Source organism: Camelina sativa, chromosome 3 (assembly GCF_000633955.1).
Source record: "Camelina sativa cultivar DH55 chromosome 3, Cs, whole genome shotgun sequence".
NCBI classification, from domain to species: domain Eukaryota; kingdom Viridiplantae; phylum Streptophyta; class Magnoliopsida; order Brassicales; family Brassicaceae; genus Camelina; species Camelina sativa.
This window is the reverse complement of record NC_025687.1, coordinates 4,304,621-4,320,846: the sequence shown is the minus strand read 5'-3', so window position 1 is coordinate 4,320,846 and position 16,226 is coordinate 4,304,621. Positions and strand designations below refer to the sequence as shown.

At 35.3% G+C, this 16,226-nt stretch overlaps 2 protein-coding genes across 3 annotated transcripts; one reads left to right on the top strand and one right to left on the bottom strand.

The window, feature by feature from the left end:
* LOC104768434 lies at nucleotides 404-2,454 on the top strand. 2 transcript variants are annotated; one of them, XM_010492435.2, is made up of 2 exons: nucleotides 404-1,177; nucleotides 2,249-2,454. In XM_010492435.2, exons 1-2 carry the CDS (start codon nucleotides 755-757, stop codon nucleotides 2,327-2,329), a joined length of 504 nt encoding a protein of 167 aa, XP_010490737.1. In that variant the 5' UTR covers nucleotides 404-754; the 3' UTR covers nucleotides 2,330-2,454. The 2 variants fall into 2 exon arrangements, with proteins under 2 accessions (XP_010490737.1, XP_010490729.1); XM_010492427.2 differs by lacking the exon at nucleotides 2,249-2,454 and having other exon boundaries at nucleotides 406-1,383.
* LOC104768424 (calcium-transporting ATPase 3, endoplasmic reticulum-type) lies at nucleotides 3,419-13,896 on the bottom strand. The gene is made up of 34 exons (XM_010492418.2): nucleotides 13,674-13,896; nucleotides 13,404-13,454; nucleotides 13,237-13,270; nucleotides 12,741-12,758; nucleotides 12,502-12,638; nucleotides 12,083-12,157; nucleotides 11,861-11,906; nucleotides 11,445-11,504; nucleotides 11,261-11,341; nucleotides 11,040-11,125; nucleotides 10,729-10,830; nucleotides 10,377-10,430; nucleotides 10,004-10,105; nucleotides 9,616-9,674; nucleotides 9,177-9,321; nucleotides 8,719-8,826; nucleotides 8,370-8,522; nucleotides 8,090-8,194; nucleotides 7,463-7,659; nucleotides 7,196-7,304; nucleotides 6,994-7,092; nucleotides 6,769-6,914; nucleotides 6,595-6,652; nucleotides 6,313-6,405; nucleotides 5,865-5,915; nucleotides 5,578-5,709; nucleotides 5,346-5,447; nucleotides 5,018-5,072; nucleotides 4,847-4,932; nucleotides 4,561-4,709; nucleotides 4,244-4,349; nucleotides 4,103-4,156; nucleotides 3,824-3,869; nucleotides 3,419-3,705 (listed from the first exon to the last, which is right to left on the bottom strand). Exons 1-34 carry the CDS (start codon nucleotides 13,704-13,706, stop codon nucleotides 3,641-3,643), a joined length of 2,997 nt encoding a protein of 998 aa, XP_010490720.1. The 5' UTR covers nucleotides 13,707-13,896; the 3' UTR covers nucleotides 3,419-3,640.

Here is a 16,226-nt window from a genome sequence, read left to right as displayed (position 1 = left end):
TAATTATACCTTACCATATAACTTAAACAAGAAAAAAAATTAAAGAACGACATAATAAACTAAACATGTTCGACATACAAACTATTCTTATATATTTTTCCACGTATAGACGACAGATCCACAACCTTGACTAATCCCGTACATTCAGGCTTTGACATTCTGTATTTTTTTGACATTTAAATTTTGAACAAAGAAAAACAATAAACGCGAGAAAATCGAAGGCGGCGTAAATCACTACATGGTTATGATGAGTCTTATGACTTATCCAATAGGTAAATAAATTTGTATTCATTTGATCAACTCATATAAACCTCTGGTTGAAAATATTTATATGTGATGATGCAGTAGCTAGTAATATAAGTGGAAACTATATAAATTATGTGATAACTTAAAGTCGAATCAATGTTTCAATCAAATTCTATGTTATTATTCGTTTCGACCGACGGGACCTTCGTCGAGTACTGCTCCCTCCAACACTCTCTTTCGACTATTTTATTTTCGTAAAACCAACCATCCTTTAAAATGATTAACCTCTAAACAAATCCTTAAAGTCACGTTTGATTCTCTCAATTATTTTCCTCCTTTAACACTCTTTTATAAGTTTATTACTTTATTATTATTTAAAAAAATAAATCAACATTGAAAACCCCTTAAAACCACATCACACTCCAAAAACCCATCATTCAAACAAAGACAAAAACAAAAACCATTTTACTAACAAAAAAAACTAAAAAAGAAAAAGAAAACAGAGAGCATGAAACAAAACCAGAACAAGTTCTTGAGGATAATCTCAACGCCTCTTCGAGCTTTAGGCAAGGCACGTGATCTTTACGTGAGAAGCATCACCGGTTGTGCAGCTAAGACTCACTATTCCTCCTCCGCCTCAGTCTCAGCTTCTTTTGGTAGGAGCCGGAGCTCCTCCTCCGCCGCCTTCTCATCCTCCGCGTCTTCCCGGAGAACCACAGATTTCGGGATAGATGAAGATTACAGCGAGCTAGTGAGAGCAGCGTCGGTAAGGAGTTTAGGGCACAAGAGTGAGATAGACATGTTGATACAAGAGAAGCTGCAGCAGCAGAAGCAACAGAGGCAAGGAGGAGGGTTGCCTAAGAGCTCGAGCGTTGGGATGGCGAGGATAGAGGAAGATGAAGAAGCAGAGGAAGGATCTGTGAATCCCAAGATGAAGAAGGCTAAGAAAGTCTCTGATCTTTTGTATCCTCGTAGCAAATCCTACGCTGTTACTAGCAGCCCTAAATTGTAATTTCTTCTTCTTGATTTTAATTAGTATCTTTTGTGGATTGATTTATCATTTTTTTATAGCTCCCTTTTGTGCTTCGTGAATAATGATATTAGAAGTAGCTAAACCTACTCTCGCTTCAACTCTTATTTTGGTTCAATTCGTAAGGTTTAAACTTTAAAAGTTTTAGCTTTCATTGATGTACGTAAAACCTTAAATATCTAAAAGTATATATGGATATAATATTCGATCTTATTACTTAAGCGTGGATTTAATTCCACAGGGGTACTAGTTTTACTAATTTTCTTGCCTTTGTTAATTCATGACTTCACATATCAGTATTTGGTGGTACTAGGTAGAATAATTGTGTGGAGATTTACAATTCTCGTAACTTATTATTAATTAATTGATCTCATAAAGTTATTTTTAGGTAAATTTTCAGAATTTTGTTTTGGTGTATGTATATGCATCTCAATCAGTTTTCGGATTTATCATTGTCACTGATAAAGTTGTTTTTTTTAGATATGATTATTGAATATTATATGTAAGGAAAGCATTGTCCTTTACCACTAAATCACGGAAAGCTTATATGAATCATCGAAGTTTGTAATCTTATCTTTCGTGTTTTTTTTATATATAAATATCATTGTTGTCTTGTCCACTGGCCACTGCCAAACGAAATCTACTTTACCTAATCAGAAGTATAGTACATACTATGATATAGGGCTGCTCCACTGTTAAAATAATGCTTTTCTTTAGTTAATCGGAGTATCTACAAATCTGCAAAATACACTGAATCAAGCTACCTCAGGTTTTTCTCGATTTTAAAATAGAATTATCTTCTTTTCATTTCGTTGCGAGTTTGTGACATGATTTCGAAGTGTCATTTAACAACTCAATATCCTTGTTCCTAGGACGAGCTTAAATGGGACTCGAGAGACTGAATACACCAACATAGATGGAATATTCTAAGGATTAANTGAAGAAGCAGAGGAAGGATCTGTGAATCCCAAGATGAAGAAGGCTAAGAAAGTCTCTGATCTTTTGTATCCTCGTAGCAAATCCTACGCTGTTACTAGCAGCCCTAAATTGTAATTTCTTCTTCTTGATTTTAATTAGTATCTTTTGTGGATTGATTTATCATTTTTTTATAGCTCCCTTTTGTGCTTCGTGAATAATGATATTAGAAGTAGCTAAACCTACTCTCGCTTCAACTCTTATTTTGGTTCAATTCGTAAGGTTTAAACTTTAAAAGTTTTAGCTTTCATTGATGTACGTAAAACCTTAAATATCTAAAAGTATATATGGATATAATATTCGATCTTATTACTTAAGCGTGGATTTAATTCCACAGGGGTACTAGTTTTACTAATTTTCTTGCCTTTGTTAATTCATGACTTCACATATCAGTATTTGGTGGTACTAGGTAGAATAATTGTGTGGAGATTTACAATTCTCGTAACTTATTATTAATTAATTGATCTCATAAAGTTATTTTTAGGTAAATTTTCAGAATTTTGTTTTGGTGTATGTATATGCATCTCAATCAGTTTTCGGATTTATCATTGTCACTGATAAAGTTGTTTTTTTTAGATATGATTATTGAATATTATATGTAAGGAAAGCATTGTCCTTTACCACTAAATCACGGAAAGCTTATATGAATCATCGAAGTTTGTAATCTTATCTTTCGTGTTTTTTTTATATATAAATATCATTGTTGTCTTGTCCACTGGCCACTGCCAAACGAAATCTACTTTACCTAATCAGAAGTATAGTACATACTATGATATAGGGCTGCTCCACTGTTAAAATAATGCTTTTCTTTAGTTAATCGGAGTATCTACAAATCTGCAAAATACACTGAATCAAGCTACCTCAGGTTTTTCTCGATTTTAAAATAGAATTATCTTCTTTTCATTTCGTTGCGAGTTTGTGACATGATTTCGAAGTGTCATTTAACAACTCAATATCCTTGTTCCTAGGACGAGCTTAAATGGGACTCGAGAGACTGAATACACCAACATAGATGGAATATTCTAAGGATTAAATAGCTCAGTCCTAGATATTCTAATCCCCGCCCTTATTTAATTGTTCATCTATCGGCAAATACCAAAAAAATCTGCGAATCACCTTTTGAAGTTGTAAATGTTAGAATTTTCGATTCACTTGGAGAAGAGCATATGATGACACAGAGCAGTAGTCATTGTTTTGAAGTAAGAATACAGTAAAATTTGGTACAAAAGACAATCAAAAGCGATAGAGTTTTATGGTTTATGGTGTTGGAGCTTTTTTGGATTGCATTAGAGTCTCCAAAGATTCCCTTCTCTGTGGGCTGTTGTATCTATAAAGCCAAAAAAACTATGTATAGCGGTTGAAGAAAAAACCATCTCTTGTTTTCTTATCCTACTTGTCACGCCGGTCCTTGGGGAGTAAATCAGCCTTCCTCAATCTGAACCTGAATCTCAGGCCTACATTAAGAACACATCAGAGTCAGGAACTATACTATTAGAACATCTGATTTACTTTTAATTCAGTTGACACGATAGGCGGTCTTAAAAACTGCTGAAAAAGCATAGTGAGCATTACCAGTATTTCTAGAGAGGAACTTCAGAAGCTCATCGATGATGATTACCTGCAGTATTTACAGAAATATTCTAGTAAACTAATCTTTTTTTAGGAATTTAGTTTCTTCTAAAAATATTATCTCAGCTGAGAGATCCGCCCACTGTCATGCTTTTCCTTAACAAATTTGCATCCATATGAGAGAACTAAGGTGGTAAATGGTAATGTTCGATTCCAGCGTGAGGTTTTTTTAAAGAGTTCTACTAGACTATTCAGAATAAGAAAAAAGTGAAAAAAACTTACTGGAAACGAAAGATACAGAACGGCAGTCCATTCGGCCCAGGACAAAGGTGTGACCTATATAAAGAAGTGAACATGAGAATGAAAAGAAGAAAACCGGTACGCCAGTTTTTGTACAAGGTTGTCGGAGGAGGAGAAACATACAGAAAATAAGACTGCCAGTGGATGAACATATAATATTAGCATGTGCAGAAGCATCGTCAGGATAATTGATCCAACAAGCCATAAATTAGTCCTTGGGGTTATAACCCTGCAATCACATAGGCAAACTCCTCAAATATTGCCTAACCCAATGTTAGTTTCGTGGATGACACTCCACCACTTATAGTCTATACAACGGGATTATATTGTGTAGCATAGTTAAGAATTCCTAATGCAGTACATTATATGATGCTAGCGAATCATAACAGAAATAAGTCGATAACAAGGAAAGAAGGAAAGAAAGAAGAAGCTAGGCTTACAGAAGGGATTGATTTTCGCTGAGGTTATTTAGAGCATTAAACATCTCGACAACAACAAGTACTGTCATAGCCACAGTAGATGGATGCCGATCCTCAAATATGCTGCAGGGATAAGTTGTCTCTCTAAGTGCACACGTTTCAAAGTTCATCTGAAATGAGATTATTCATTCTATAAGTGATAATAACGTTGGATATGAGTCGTTTGATCAGCAACTTCGAAAATGTGGAGGTTGACACACATGAATGATGAAATAATCTGAAAGATGTAGCTGGAGATAAACCTAACCAGTTCACTGTAAGTCAGTTTGGGACCACCCTCAGAGTAAACAAACCACCATATAAAGCCAGCAACAGTTGCCAGTCCAACATAAACTGTAAAGAATGAAAAAAAAAATCAGGCAGATAGGTCGTACAGATGATTAGGATAAGTTACAGAGCCAACATTTTTTTAGCTTACCTCCGATAACCAAATAGCGGAAGAATAACCACCCAGTGACCACTGCTTCACCAACCTAGAATTCAACAACCGTCAGAACAATAATGAAGAAAAAAGGTCTGAGTAGTGGAAAGAAAGGCACACTACAAGCATAGTGGAAAGAAAGGCACACTACAAGCATACGACTGAGAAGTTCTAATTCCCTACTTCAAGTTAAATGACAAAGCCTACGCACCATCATCATTAAAATCCATAATATTTGTAACGGTCAAAGAGAGATGAAAAGCATCATAAAACCTAATACATAAGCAGTGAATTCATAGAGATACTGTCCAGTTACAGCTGCTACCTTTCGAGGTTTTGCCTTCATAACATCGGAATCTTGTTTGTTAAAGCCAATGGCAGTGGCAGGCAATCCATCGGTTACCAAATTGACCCACAGAAGTTGAACCTACAATTGTTTACCATAACAATCATAGACTTAGAAAAGCTTACTAACAGTAAAAGACTATCACAAAGTGATGCAATTGGACTGACGAAATAAAGACTACAAAAGCTACTTCCACGCTAGACAAACTCACAGGTGCCAAGGTATCAGGGATTCCCAGTACAGCTGCAACAAATATACAGACCACTTCCCCTATATTTGAAGAGATCATGTATCTAATGAATTGCTTCGTGTTATTATATATAGCCCTTCCTTCTGCAACAGCCTATCAAGAAGCGTTAATTTATATCAGACTGGGGAGAAGAAAGGTCAACTAAGATTTGCATAATTTGATAAATGTGATATATGAATATCTGAAGTGTATGCCAGAATCAAGCACAAAGGAAAAACTCTAAGAAAAATATAAGGAAGCAAACATACCGCAACAATTGAAGCAAAATTATCATCAGCCAAAACCATATCCGAAGCACTCTAGAAATCAGAGCAATGTGAGAAAAATTCTGTTAAACGGAGCATGGAAATATGAACCCTTGGTAAGCCAGTTTATTGAAAAAAGGAACAGTCCCGTATAAGTAGCTTAACCAGTCTGCAGTCGCATTGCATTGTATACTATTGCACAAGCAATAACCAGAAACTTATTCACTATATTTTCGTTTCGATTGCAACTTAAGGATGAAAGATAACGACTGCGTACGGACCCCATAATTGGAGGACATGATTACCATGCCCGAAGAGAGCACGGTAAAAGCACATGGACAAGATATAATGGATAGTATTTAAAAATGATGAAAAGTTTGAATAATACAACAAAATCAAGTGACACTGGAATACATGATACTAACTGAAAGCAAACACTAGGTATATATACCTTTGCTACAGCTGTTCCAGAACCCATGGCTATCCCAATGTCAGCTTTCTTTAATGCAGGAGCATCATTGACGCCATCACCAGTCATTGCCACCTAGGAGAATAAGGTTCATGAGTGCGACAGACAGTAAAATCAAGAACTCTATTTTTTTAATAAGTGAATAAATTACAAGCTTGACATGTTGAAACAAAGCCATGAATACAAAATAAGAATGCATGTGTACTGAATAGCAGATAAAACGAAGAAGTGTAATGAATGAAAACTTAGTGACCAGGGAATTACCACTTCATTTTGGTTCTGTAGGGCTTCAACAAGCATCCTTTTGTGGGAAGGTTCAACCCTACACAATAAGAAAAGCAGTTGAAAATTCTAGTTTCTATAAATACATGTGATAACTAAACATTCAGTTCCATGATTCTTAAATACTATCAATAACATGAATACAGGAACAGATACCTGGAAAAAAGTGTCATCCGTCGCAATGCTAGAGTTTGCTGCACAGCTGGAAGCCTTTCAAATTCAGAAGCGGTGTAGGACATACCAGAAAAGTCGCCCAGATTGTCAAAAGCCCCTATTTTTCTACATAGTGACTCTGCTGTGGACTGAAGTGTCATGCTAATCAGAATAAATACAAGAATAGATGGAGACAATAAAAAAACCGCAAGATCAGTTTTCCAGTACCTTGTTATCCCCAGTAACAACTATAACACGTATCCCAGCAGTCATACATGCAAGCATAGCATCTCTCACTTCTTCTCTTGGTGGATCAAGCATTCCCACCTTCAAAGAAAGCACAAGATGAGCCAGTCCTCAACAGTAAACGGAAAATGGTGAATGTTTAGTAAACCGAATTGAATCCATCATATTTGAGAGAAAGGCGTACCAACCCAATAAACGTCAGGTCGTTCTCGTTATCACAGGAAATAGATTGTAGACCCTGGGGTACGGTTTTAAATGCTAATGCTAAGCATCTCAACGTTTCATCGCCAAAACTGTTGCAGATACACATGGTTAGAAAATGAAACAACCACTTTGTTCAAACCGTTAACAGAAAAATTATTATTAGTATTGAAAATACAAGCATAGAAAGATAACATTACAAGTCATATGTAAATGAAATCAATATGTATTAAACGAATTGATGTCTAACCTGAGGAACCTCGATTCAAGCTCTGAGCGGGCAGCAGCAGTTAGAGGAACAACAGAACCATCACTGTTGCAGAGAAGTTTAGAACACCTAGCTATTATACTCTCTGGAGCACCCTTTGAGAACATTACATCCATTTGCTTATGGCTACATAGAACGCTCATCATTTTACGGTCACGTGTAAACTCCAAAACATAAACCTGTATGGATTTATGATAAAGATGATATTCAATTACTCAGACTAAGTTACAATGAATTATGTAAAACATAATGTTCCCAGGTCAATATTAACTTCTAATTATACTGGTGCTCTTAATATAGCTATCTAGTGCAGAAGGAAGCCCTCATATAGTTTTACTCAGGAAGTTATGAGCTTCTTCTGGAGCTCAACATAGACAAAAACAGTGTGAAATGCATTGACTACTACAAATTCAGGGTATCGTATTTCTCAATTTCATAGTGTCCAGAAAACTCCAGGAGCAATTAAGTATACATGGAAAAAACAAAGATGGCCAGTAAAACTAGTATAAAAATTACGTAGTCCAACTTTGGTTCTTCTTTCTTCTCAGTTAAAGGCATGAATAATGATGGTCAACGTAACAAAATAGTATAGTTTTAATAGAGTCACACCTTTTTAAATTGGTTTTCCCAATAATGGTTGCAATATGATGCACGTTCATGCTTGCTCAACATGTTTAGAGCAGAAGGCATTGAATCAAAACCAGGGAGCCCAACCTAAGAAATAAGAAACAGAAGTAACTTGGTTTGTCAATCAGATATTCTAGACTTAGTAAGATATGATGATAAACAATATGACCCCGCAGATGGTCACTCAAGTCTATAGAGAAATAATCTATTATGTTCCACGATTTTTCTTGTTGTGGAAACAAAATTTCACAGAAATACAAACCTTTTCTGCAAGAACTCGAAGAGCAACTTCAGTTGACTCTCCAATTTTTTCATAAGAATCCTTATCTGGATTGTATTGCAAAATGGAGTCGTTGCAGAGTGATGAACACATTGCTAAATGATGAAGGCAAGGTGACTGAGCAGGTAAGTCAAGCTGCAAAACAAGTGAACATCTAATCTTAAGAATGTTGTGTGTAGTGACAAGGCATGTACATCTAATCAACCTGTCCGTGCTTACTTGCATGGTAACAATTTGTGAGTATGTAGGTAAACTACTACCAGTCACCCACAAAAGTGTCGTGTATGATATAGTTGCTTACTACATAGTCCAGAAGAGCAGAAATAAGTACCTGCAGCCCATTGCTGTCAAAGACCGTCCCTTCTGGCGCATAAGTTGTCCCACTAACACTGAATTCATTAATCATAGGACCATGCTCTGCAGATTGAACTACACATATCTGACATACATGCAGAAGAGTAAGACTATTAAAATGTTAGCATTTGAGACAACACAATGAGAAACTCCATACGCAAGATTGTAATTACTGCAATTTGTTATTCACAAAATCACAAGATCTACTAGCGAAATTGTTAATCCATCCTAATCAGACCTGAAGCTCTATTTAATAACTTCCCAGATGTGCAAAATTGCAAAAATATATGGTCATGTCATGTGTATGAACTACATTGCCAAGATATTCGCATACAAGATAAGCGTAGAGACAATTCATATGGAAAACTGCAAGTGGCAGATACCAGTTAGAGTTAACACTTAAAAGGCTTGAGCACGGGAGGTTAAAATGCTAACCTTAGACACCGACATCATATTGGTTGTCAATGTTCCAGTCTTGTCACTGCAAATTACAGTAGTGCACCCAAGCGTCTCGACAGATGGCAACGACCGTACAATAGCATTCAAACGAGCCATTTTCTTTGTTCCAAGAGCTAAACACCTAGATACCAAAAGCATCATAACATATTTAAGCAACAATATTATAACCCAAGAGTAGCCTCCTAACGTAGAAAATTACTTTTTCAAAGTATTTTGGACTCATCCGACACTAGAATGGCCTGAACTTGAAATAAAACTGTCACTTGATCACAAGAACCACCTACTGTACTTTCTGGGAAACCCCTTGTTTCCAAGATATCACTAGCGTTCCACGGAAATCATCTTAAGTTTCGGCGATCATTTTCCTTTCTCATAATATTGCTATTTCCTAATAATGGAATTAGTGAACACTTACGTTGTAACAACAGCAGGAAGTCCTTCAGGAATAGCTGCAACAGCAAGGGCAACTGCAATCTGGGAAAATAAAAGCAAAAACAATCCTGTCACCAGACTTTAACATATTGTTCAACAGTTTAACAGGACGGTACATCCATCTTCAGTTATATCATATAAGCAAGGTTATAATCCACACATTTCAGAACGAAATTTTCAAAATAGGGACTTTCGATAAATAAATGTTGAAAGTCGTTTAGAAGGTTGATAATTCTCTGGGTATTTCTTTGAACTTGCATGCGTTCTTTTCTAGGGATAGAATGGAGAAGCAATATAACCTTTGATAATATAGAAAGAGTGGAACACACAAAACTGACTATGTTTTAAACTAAGAATTTAAATTTCTTTACCTTAAAATAGTGAATTGCGCCTTTAAAAAATCCACCATGAGAAGGGTCACTGAAGTGACCGATGTTAACAACCCACACAAGTACACAAATCCCCGCAATAACCTATACAAATTAATAGATTAATATGTTTTGAGAGAATTTAAAGTTATATTGAGTAACGTATAATATCTGCAAGATGAAAATTAACTATATAATATCTGCAAGAGATCTCTGTCACACCAAGTCACTTGACAAATAATTTTTCTAATATGATTCATCACTTTTCCGACACAATTAAGAAATGCTAATAACTGATACAATTGGACATCCAAGTCAATTAAAGTGCCTCTTTGAAACGTTAAATCTTAAATTTTAAAAAGAAAAAAGCTGTCACCTTAGCCAAAAAGCTGCCAAACTCGTCCAACTTCTTTTTCAATGGAGTTGCCTCCTGTGACAATAGCATTTACAAGTAATAAGGAAAAGCCTAGTAGTTATAACGCACTTCAAAACAAATAGAAGAAAATCCAGATCGAATGCTGAAACTAGACTATAGTCACTATACAGCAGGATACTAGTCTACCGTGCCAAAAGTGCAAAAGTGATGAACAATTCAGTGGAGGAAATTTTTGTTAATCACAGGTACACTGTAACCTCTTTTTATAAGAGACTTCTGACCAGGAACTAAGCATATGAAAAGTGCAAATAGTGCATTTCCAGATAAAAACGAAAGAATATTGATAGCTTACGTCATCTGTGTGCAACATAGAATCATGTATGCTTCCCATCGCGGTGTTTGAACCAACTCCAACGACAACAGCTCTCCCCCTACCCGCGACCACATCAGTTCCCTGGGAATCATATAATATTCTACCATATTAAACACACTCTAATGGTGAGAGAAAAGCACGACTACTACAGCTAGTTAAAGTGTAAGGATGAAATAGCATTAGATCTCTAGATAAATCAAATGACTAGGCAATAGTATTATACAGCCCTAAGAGGAAAAGTATTATACAGAAATTTGGACCTAGCTAATGCTATGAGTTATAACTCCTACCGAAAATAAAATATTTTTCTTGTCTTGATAGACAGCATTTGTTGTTAAAGTACAGTCAACATCTTTCTCCACAGAACAGCTTTCACCTGCAATTTCCGGGGAAAACAATTGGTAGTGAGAGCATGAATATAGTGTACTGTAAATGGTCATTTTGAATTTATTTACATAAAAAAAGATCAACTATTGTGGTTGAAAAGTTATGAGTAACACAGATGACATACCAGTTAGAATTGCTTGATCAACTCGAAAAGTATTGCTAGACATTTCAATCATCCTAAGGTCAGCTGGAATCTTACAGCCCACTGTTTAGTGCATTAAGAAAAGCAGATTTTAGAATTTAGCAAAAGTCTAACCCATTGCCACAAAATTGCAGTAAGATGGAATAGAAGTATAGAACAAATATACCAGTAATTTCAACAATGTCGCCTGGCACCAGCTCTGTTGCTGGTAGGATAGAGAAGCACCCTGCAATTATAATCAAGTTAACATGGAATGTCATCAACCTAGAGAGGACTTGCGGATATCCAACTACAACTGGAACAATGTTCCAAGCTAAAATAAAAGCAATAACGGAAGTGTGCAGAAAAAATTCAAAAACCAAGTCAATAGCTGTCATTTAAGACAACACAGGGAATCATGAGCATAAAAAAGAAGATTAGCTTGGCAGAAGAAAAGTTTGCTAAACAAGATACCCAAAGTGTCTGTGGAGGAGATGATCAGCAGTTTAAATTTTTGTTGTTGTAAGAAAAAACAACTGAAATAACAAGAAATGAGCGAGATAATTGCAGTAATAAAGATCGCTTGACATGTTATATCAGTACCATTTCGCATCACTGTAGCTATATTAGCTTGGTAGGCGCGTAGCTCCTACAACAGAACAAAAGAAGAACATGCAAGATAGATAAGCAATACAAACTTACAGCCAAAATAAATCTAAAATTAGCATAATCTTGTACTGCCCGGTATATATAAAAGTAATTGATTTCACGGATCTCTGATACATAACTGCGATGTAATCTTTTAAACCCTAGCATGATAACTACCTCAAGAGCCTTCTCAGCATTAGTCTCTGTGATTACCCCCACTGCCGCATTTGCAGCCAATATCAGCAGAATTACCTGTGATAGAATAGTAGATTCAGACACGGTTTGTGATACCAAAAAGAAGCTACACACGTGATATCTAGTATTATGGAACTCTTGGTCAAGGTGCATCATATAATAAATTAATGGAATCATATAACAAAACTAAATAGATATCATGATCATAAAAAAACTAGTCAGCTTGAAAAGATAAACATAAATAATTAAATTTCACAAAGACCATAGAGAAAGGAAACACGTTTATAAGTTTAAACTCCACCACAAAGAACCACTAGCCAGTTCAGTTTACCAGATAAAATCTTTAACAATCAAGCATTGTATGTGCCAGTGCGACTAGTAAAAAAGATGGTGCGACTTACAAAAGGCTCCAGAAATGCTGTCAAACCAGTCTCTCCATTGGCCAAAGCCAATAGGAAAGATACAATTGCAGCCACAATCAATATCTTGACAAGCAAATCATCAAATTGTTTCAGAACCAATTTCCAGAATGGAGTTCCTGCATTCAATTAAGAAGAAGAGAAGAAAAAATTGGCACATGTCAGAGGAGAACTCAACCCTCCTAGATAACATTATCAAAGACGGTTATAGACGAACTTACTTTTCTCTTCGGGCAGTACTGCAGATCATGTGAAGAAACATGCAAAAAAACATTAAAAGAAAATCAGAACTAAACAAGATAAATTTATAACAGTGTGTTTATTTTTTATCCTAAATGAAAAAAGGTATGCATTTTCCACTTATAGCCGACACTAGTTCCATAGAGGCCGAATTTTAAACGGACAGACAATCATATGCAGGAATTTCGACTGAAGGACACTCACACTGGGGAACAGTATTGCAATTCATGCGGACTGTACAAGCAAATGTAACAGAAAATATGTAGCGTGAGTATTTGACAAGTGATTTAGAATGCTAAAACTTATATAAATACATGCCAAAACTATAGTCTACAGCTCACTTAAATTCTTAATTGAAAAGACCAATAAACACCCTGTCATCACCATCTACCAGAAATCACCCTATTGTGTCCTTGAGTGATCCTTTATATGAACACCAAATTTAAGAAGTGCGAGTGTAGTAGAAGTAATACATACCATTCCTGCCATAAAGCCTAGAATGTTGAACAACCTACATAAACGGGGACAAAAAAAGACAAAAATTCAACATCATGGGTAGCTTCAAAGTGACTTAAGCAAGTTCAAGTTTCAAATTCCAATTCCTCCATCAATGAAGATCTCAATGAGGTTCTACAGGTTCATACCTGAGAATCAGAAAGACCCTTCGTTGGGTCTACCCCAAAGAAATCAAGCACCTGCCCAAACAACATACATAATACTATCAACACCTAAAATAGGCCTCAAAGACAAACACAAATTTACTTCCATCAAAGTCAAACAGTTGCCAAGAACATCATCAACGGTTCGTTGTCAACATATGCAATCGCAACCATATAAGTCAAATCTTACGCATTTCAAATCCGAAACCAAACTGTTAAAGAAGAGAAGATTAAGAGAAGTGAAATGCGAAGCACCTCTGAGACAGATCTAGCATAGGCGTCTTCCATGTTTGGAAGAAACCTAGGGTTTCTGAAATTTTTGGGGGATGAGAAATTTCCCAAAACGTGATTTGGGTGGCCGACGAAAGTGAGCTGAAATGTGAAAGACTAGAGAAGATGACAACAACTTGTAACGCCAGCTTCCATGAGCTTCTCCGTCCGATCGCGGAGTGTGAAAGTCAAGTGCTGAGTGAGAGAGACAACTTTAGATGAATTAGCGGGTAAGGCTTCCTCTCACACTCACGTCCCTACACGTGAGGCCCAACCCAATAAAAACGTATATATGATGACTTAATAATAAAACGTGATTATGGAACCATATGGTAATTTCGAGAGCCTCATATGGTTCAATCAACACTAAAATTTGTCTAAGTATGTACGCTAAGAGATTTCGCGTTATCTCTCTCATACGAATATGGTTCCACACTTAGGGGAGGTATTGGTTTGAGATTTTAAGAGAATTTTAATGACTTTAAAAGTTATGTAAAATATGTTGTTATTCAATTAAGACTTTCTAAAACTCTTTTAAAATTTGGTGTTATTAGTTGTGGATTTATAAAAAATAATCTAAAATCTTGATAAATCTATTGTTATTGGATTAAGAATTTTACAAAGTCATTAAAAGTTTTATGTTATTCAAATAAAACAAAAGAATCTTGGATTGTTAATGAATTCAAATATTATGTTATTGGTTTAAGATTTTATACCATTTTCTTCATAAAAAGAGTCATGAAAACTCTCTCATCAAATAGAGAGATTTGTGAATCATAGTCCATGACTTTTTGGGAGGCAGAGAAGAAGAACCGAAGACGTCGCAAACCAAACTCATATACCCAGAAAAAAAATAGTGGCTAGGTTCCGGCTTTTGCTCCGACCCAAACTTGTCGTGTTGTTGTTACCCTACAAGCCTCCTCCTCCTTCTTCTTCGTTGATTACTCCGGCGATAGAGTCAGTACCTTCGCAGCCAGCACATGAATTGTGATAGACAAAGAGCAAACGTGTACTTATGATTGTGAATTGTGAATGTGAATTGTTAAAGAAGATATATTTTACTATTTATCTTGCAGAGAGCAAACGTATGTGAACAGAGAGCACTAAAAATACAAATCAAAACAAAAACTTGAGTTATTCAATGTCAAGAGGCGTTGAATAAAGATGATTTTATAGAAGATGAGATAAGCAAGAGATTTTTTTTTCTTTCACAGAAGCGTTGAATCAAAAGAATATTGTGCAATATTTTTTGAAAAAGATTTTACAAGATTTTACGAGTGATTTTACAAGATTAGGAAAAACAAATCAGCAAGATTTTAAACAACTTTCTAAACAATCACTTAGAATCCTCAATTTTATACTTTCCATGATTTTATTTAAAGTCATTAAAATTCTCTTAAAATCTCAAACCAATACCTCCTCCTTAGGTTAGGATTTAGGAAGATCGGCATATTGTAAACGAAGCTCATGAAACGAAGCGCTTGATTGTTTGGTAGTCAATGAAATTTCTTCCTTTAAGGCTGAACCCATTAGTGGGAGGCCCTTTAATATTCAAGGTCGAGTCCATTAGTGGGGGCCCTTTAATATTATTAATAATATATATTAAAAAAAAAAAAAAAAAATCTTCGTTTATAAAATCTCTCATTGTTAACTCAACCACAACAATTAGAAGAATTTGTGAGTTTATCCTCTACCTACTAAAATTGACGAGAAGATACATCAAACAATGCTTTTAATAAGGTGTACAATATATGCTCAGCCTTAAAAAGAAATAAACCTTAAAAATTCAGACTCGCGATCCCAAAAACTCATATAGATTTTAATTACCTTGCCGTTTATGTCAAGCGTCTCAGTCGATGGTTTGTCTTCTTCATTGGAGAGCGTGATAGAAGAATCAAGAGAGCTCGTATTATATCCGAAGATGTTACCGTTGTGAGCAATTGTGTTTTTTTCTTTTTTGTCATAACAAAATCAAACAATTTTGTTATATAGAGAGAGATTTATCGATTCTATTAGCTTCTTTAAGATCGGTCCTTGTCCACTCAGAAAACTTTTTTTCATCATAGTGTGACGGAGACAGTTAGTCATATTTAACAAAACACCCTTCATTTTTCAGATTTTTTCATTATACAATTAAACCTCTATAAATTAATATTTTTAAATTAATACTCGCTATAAATTAATAATTTTTTCCAGTCTCGAGTTGGACCTAGGGGTGGGCAAAAAAACCGAAAACCAAAAACCAAACCGAAATAAATGGTTTGGTTTGGTTATGGTTAAATCTAAAAATCTGTTTGGTTTTCATTTTAATTAACTATTTGGTTTAGGTTTAGTCCGGTTAAAAACCGTAAAACCGAATGGTTTGTTGGTTTTTTATAAAAATTTAGGATAATTATATATAATTACTAATTAGTTTCTCAGGCTTATAAATTTATATTGTATAACAATATCAATATTTTTTTCATTATTGTGCTTTAATTATTGATCTCCTATTAATCTATCAAATTACAAAACCTTAACCTAAGTCTCTATTCCCTA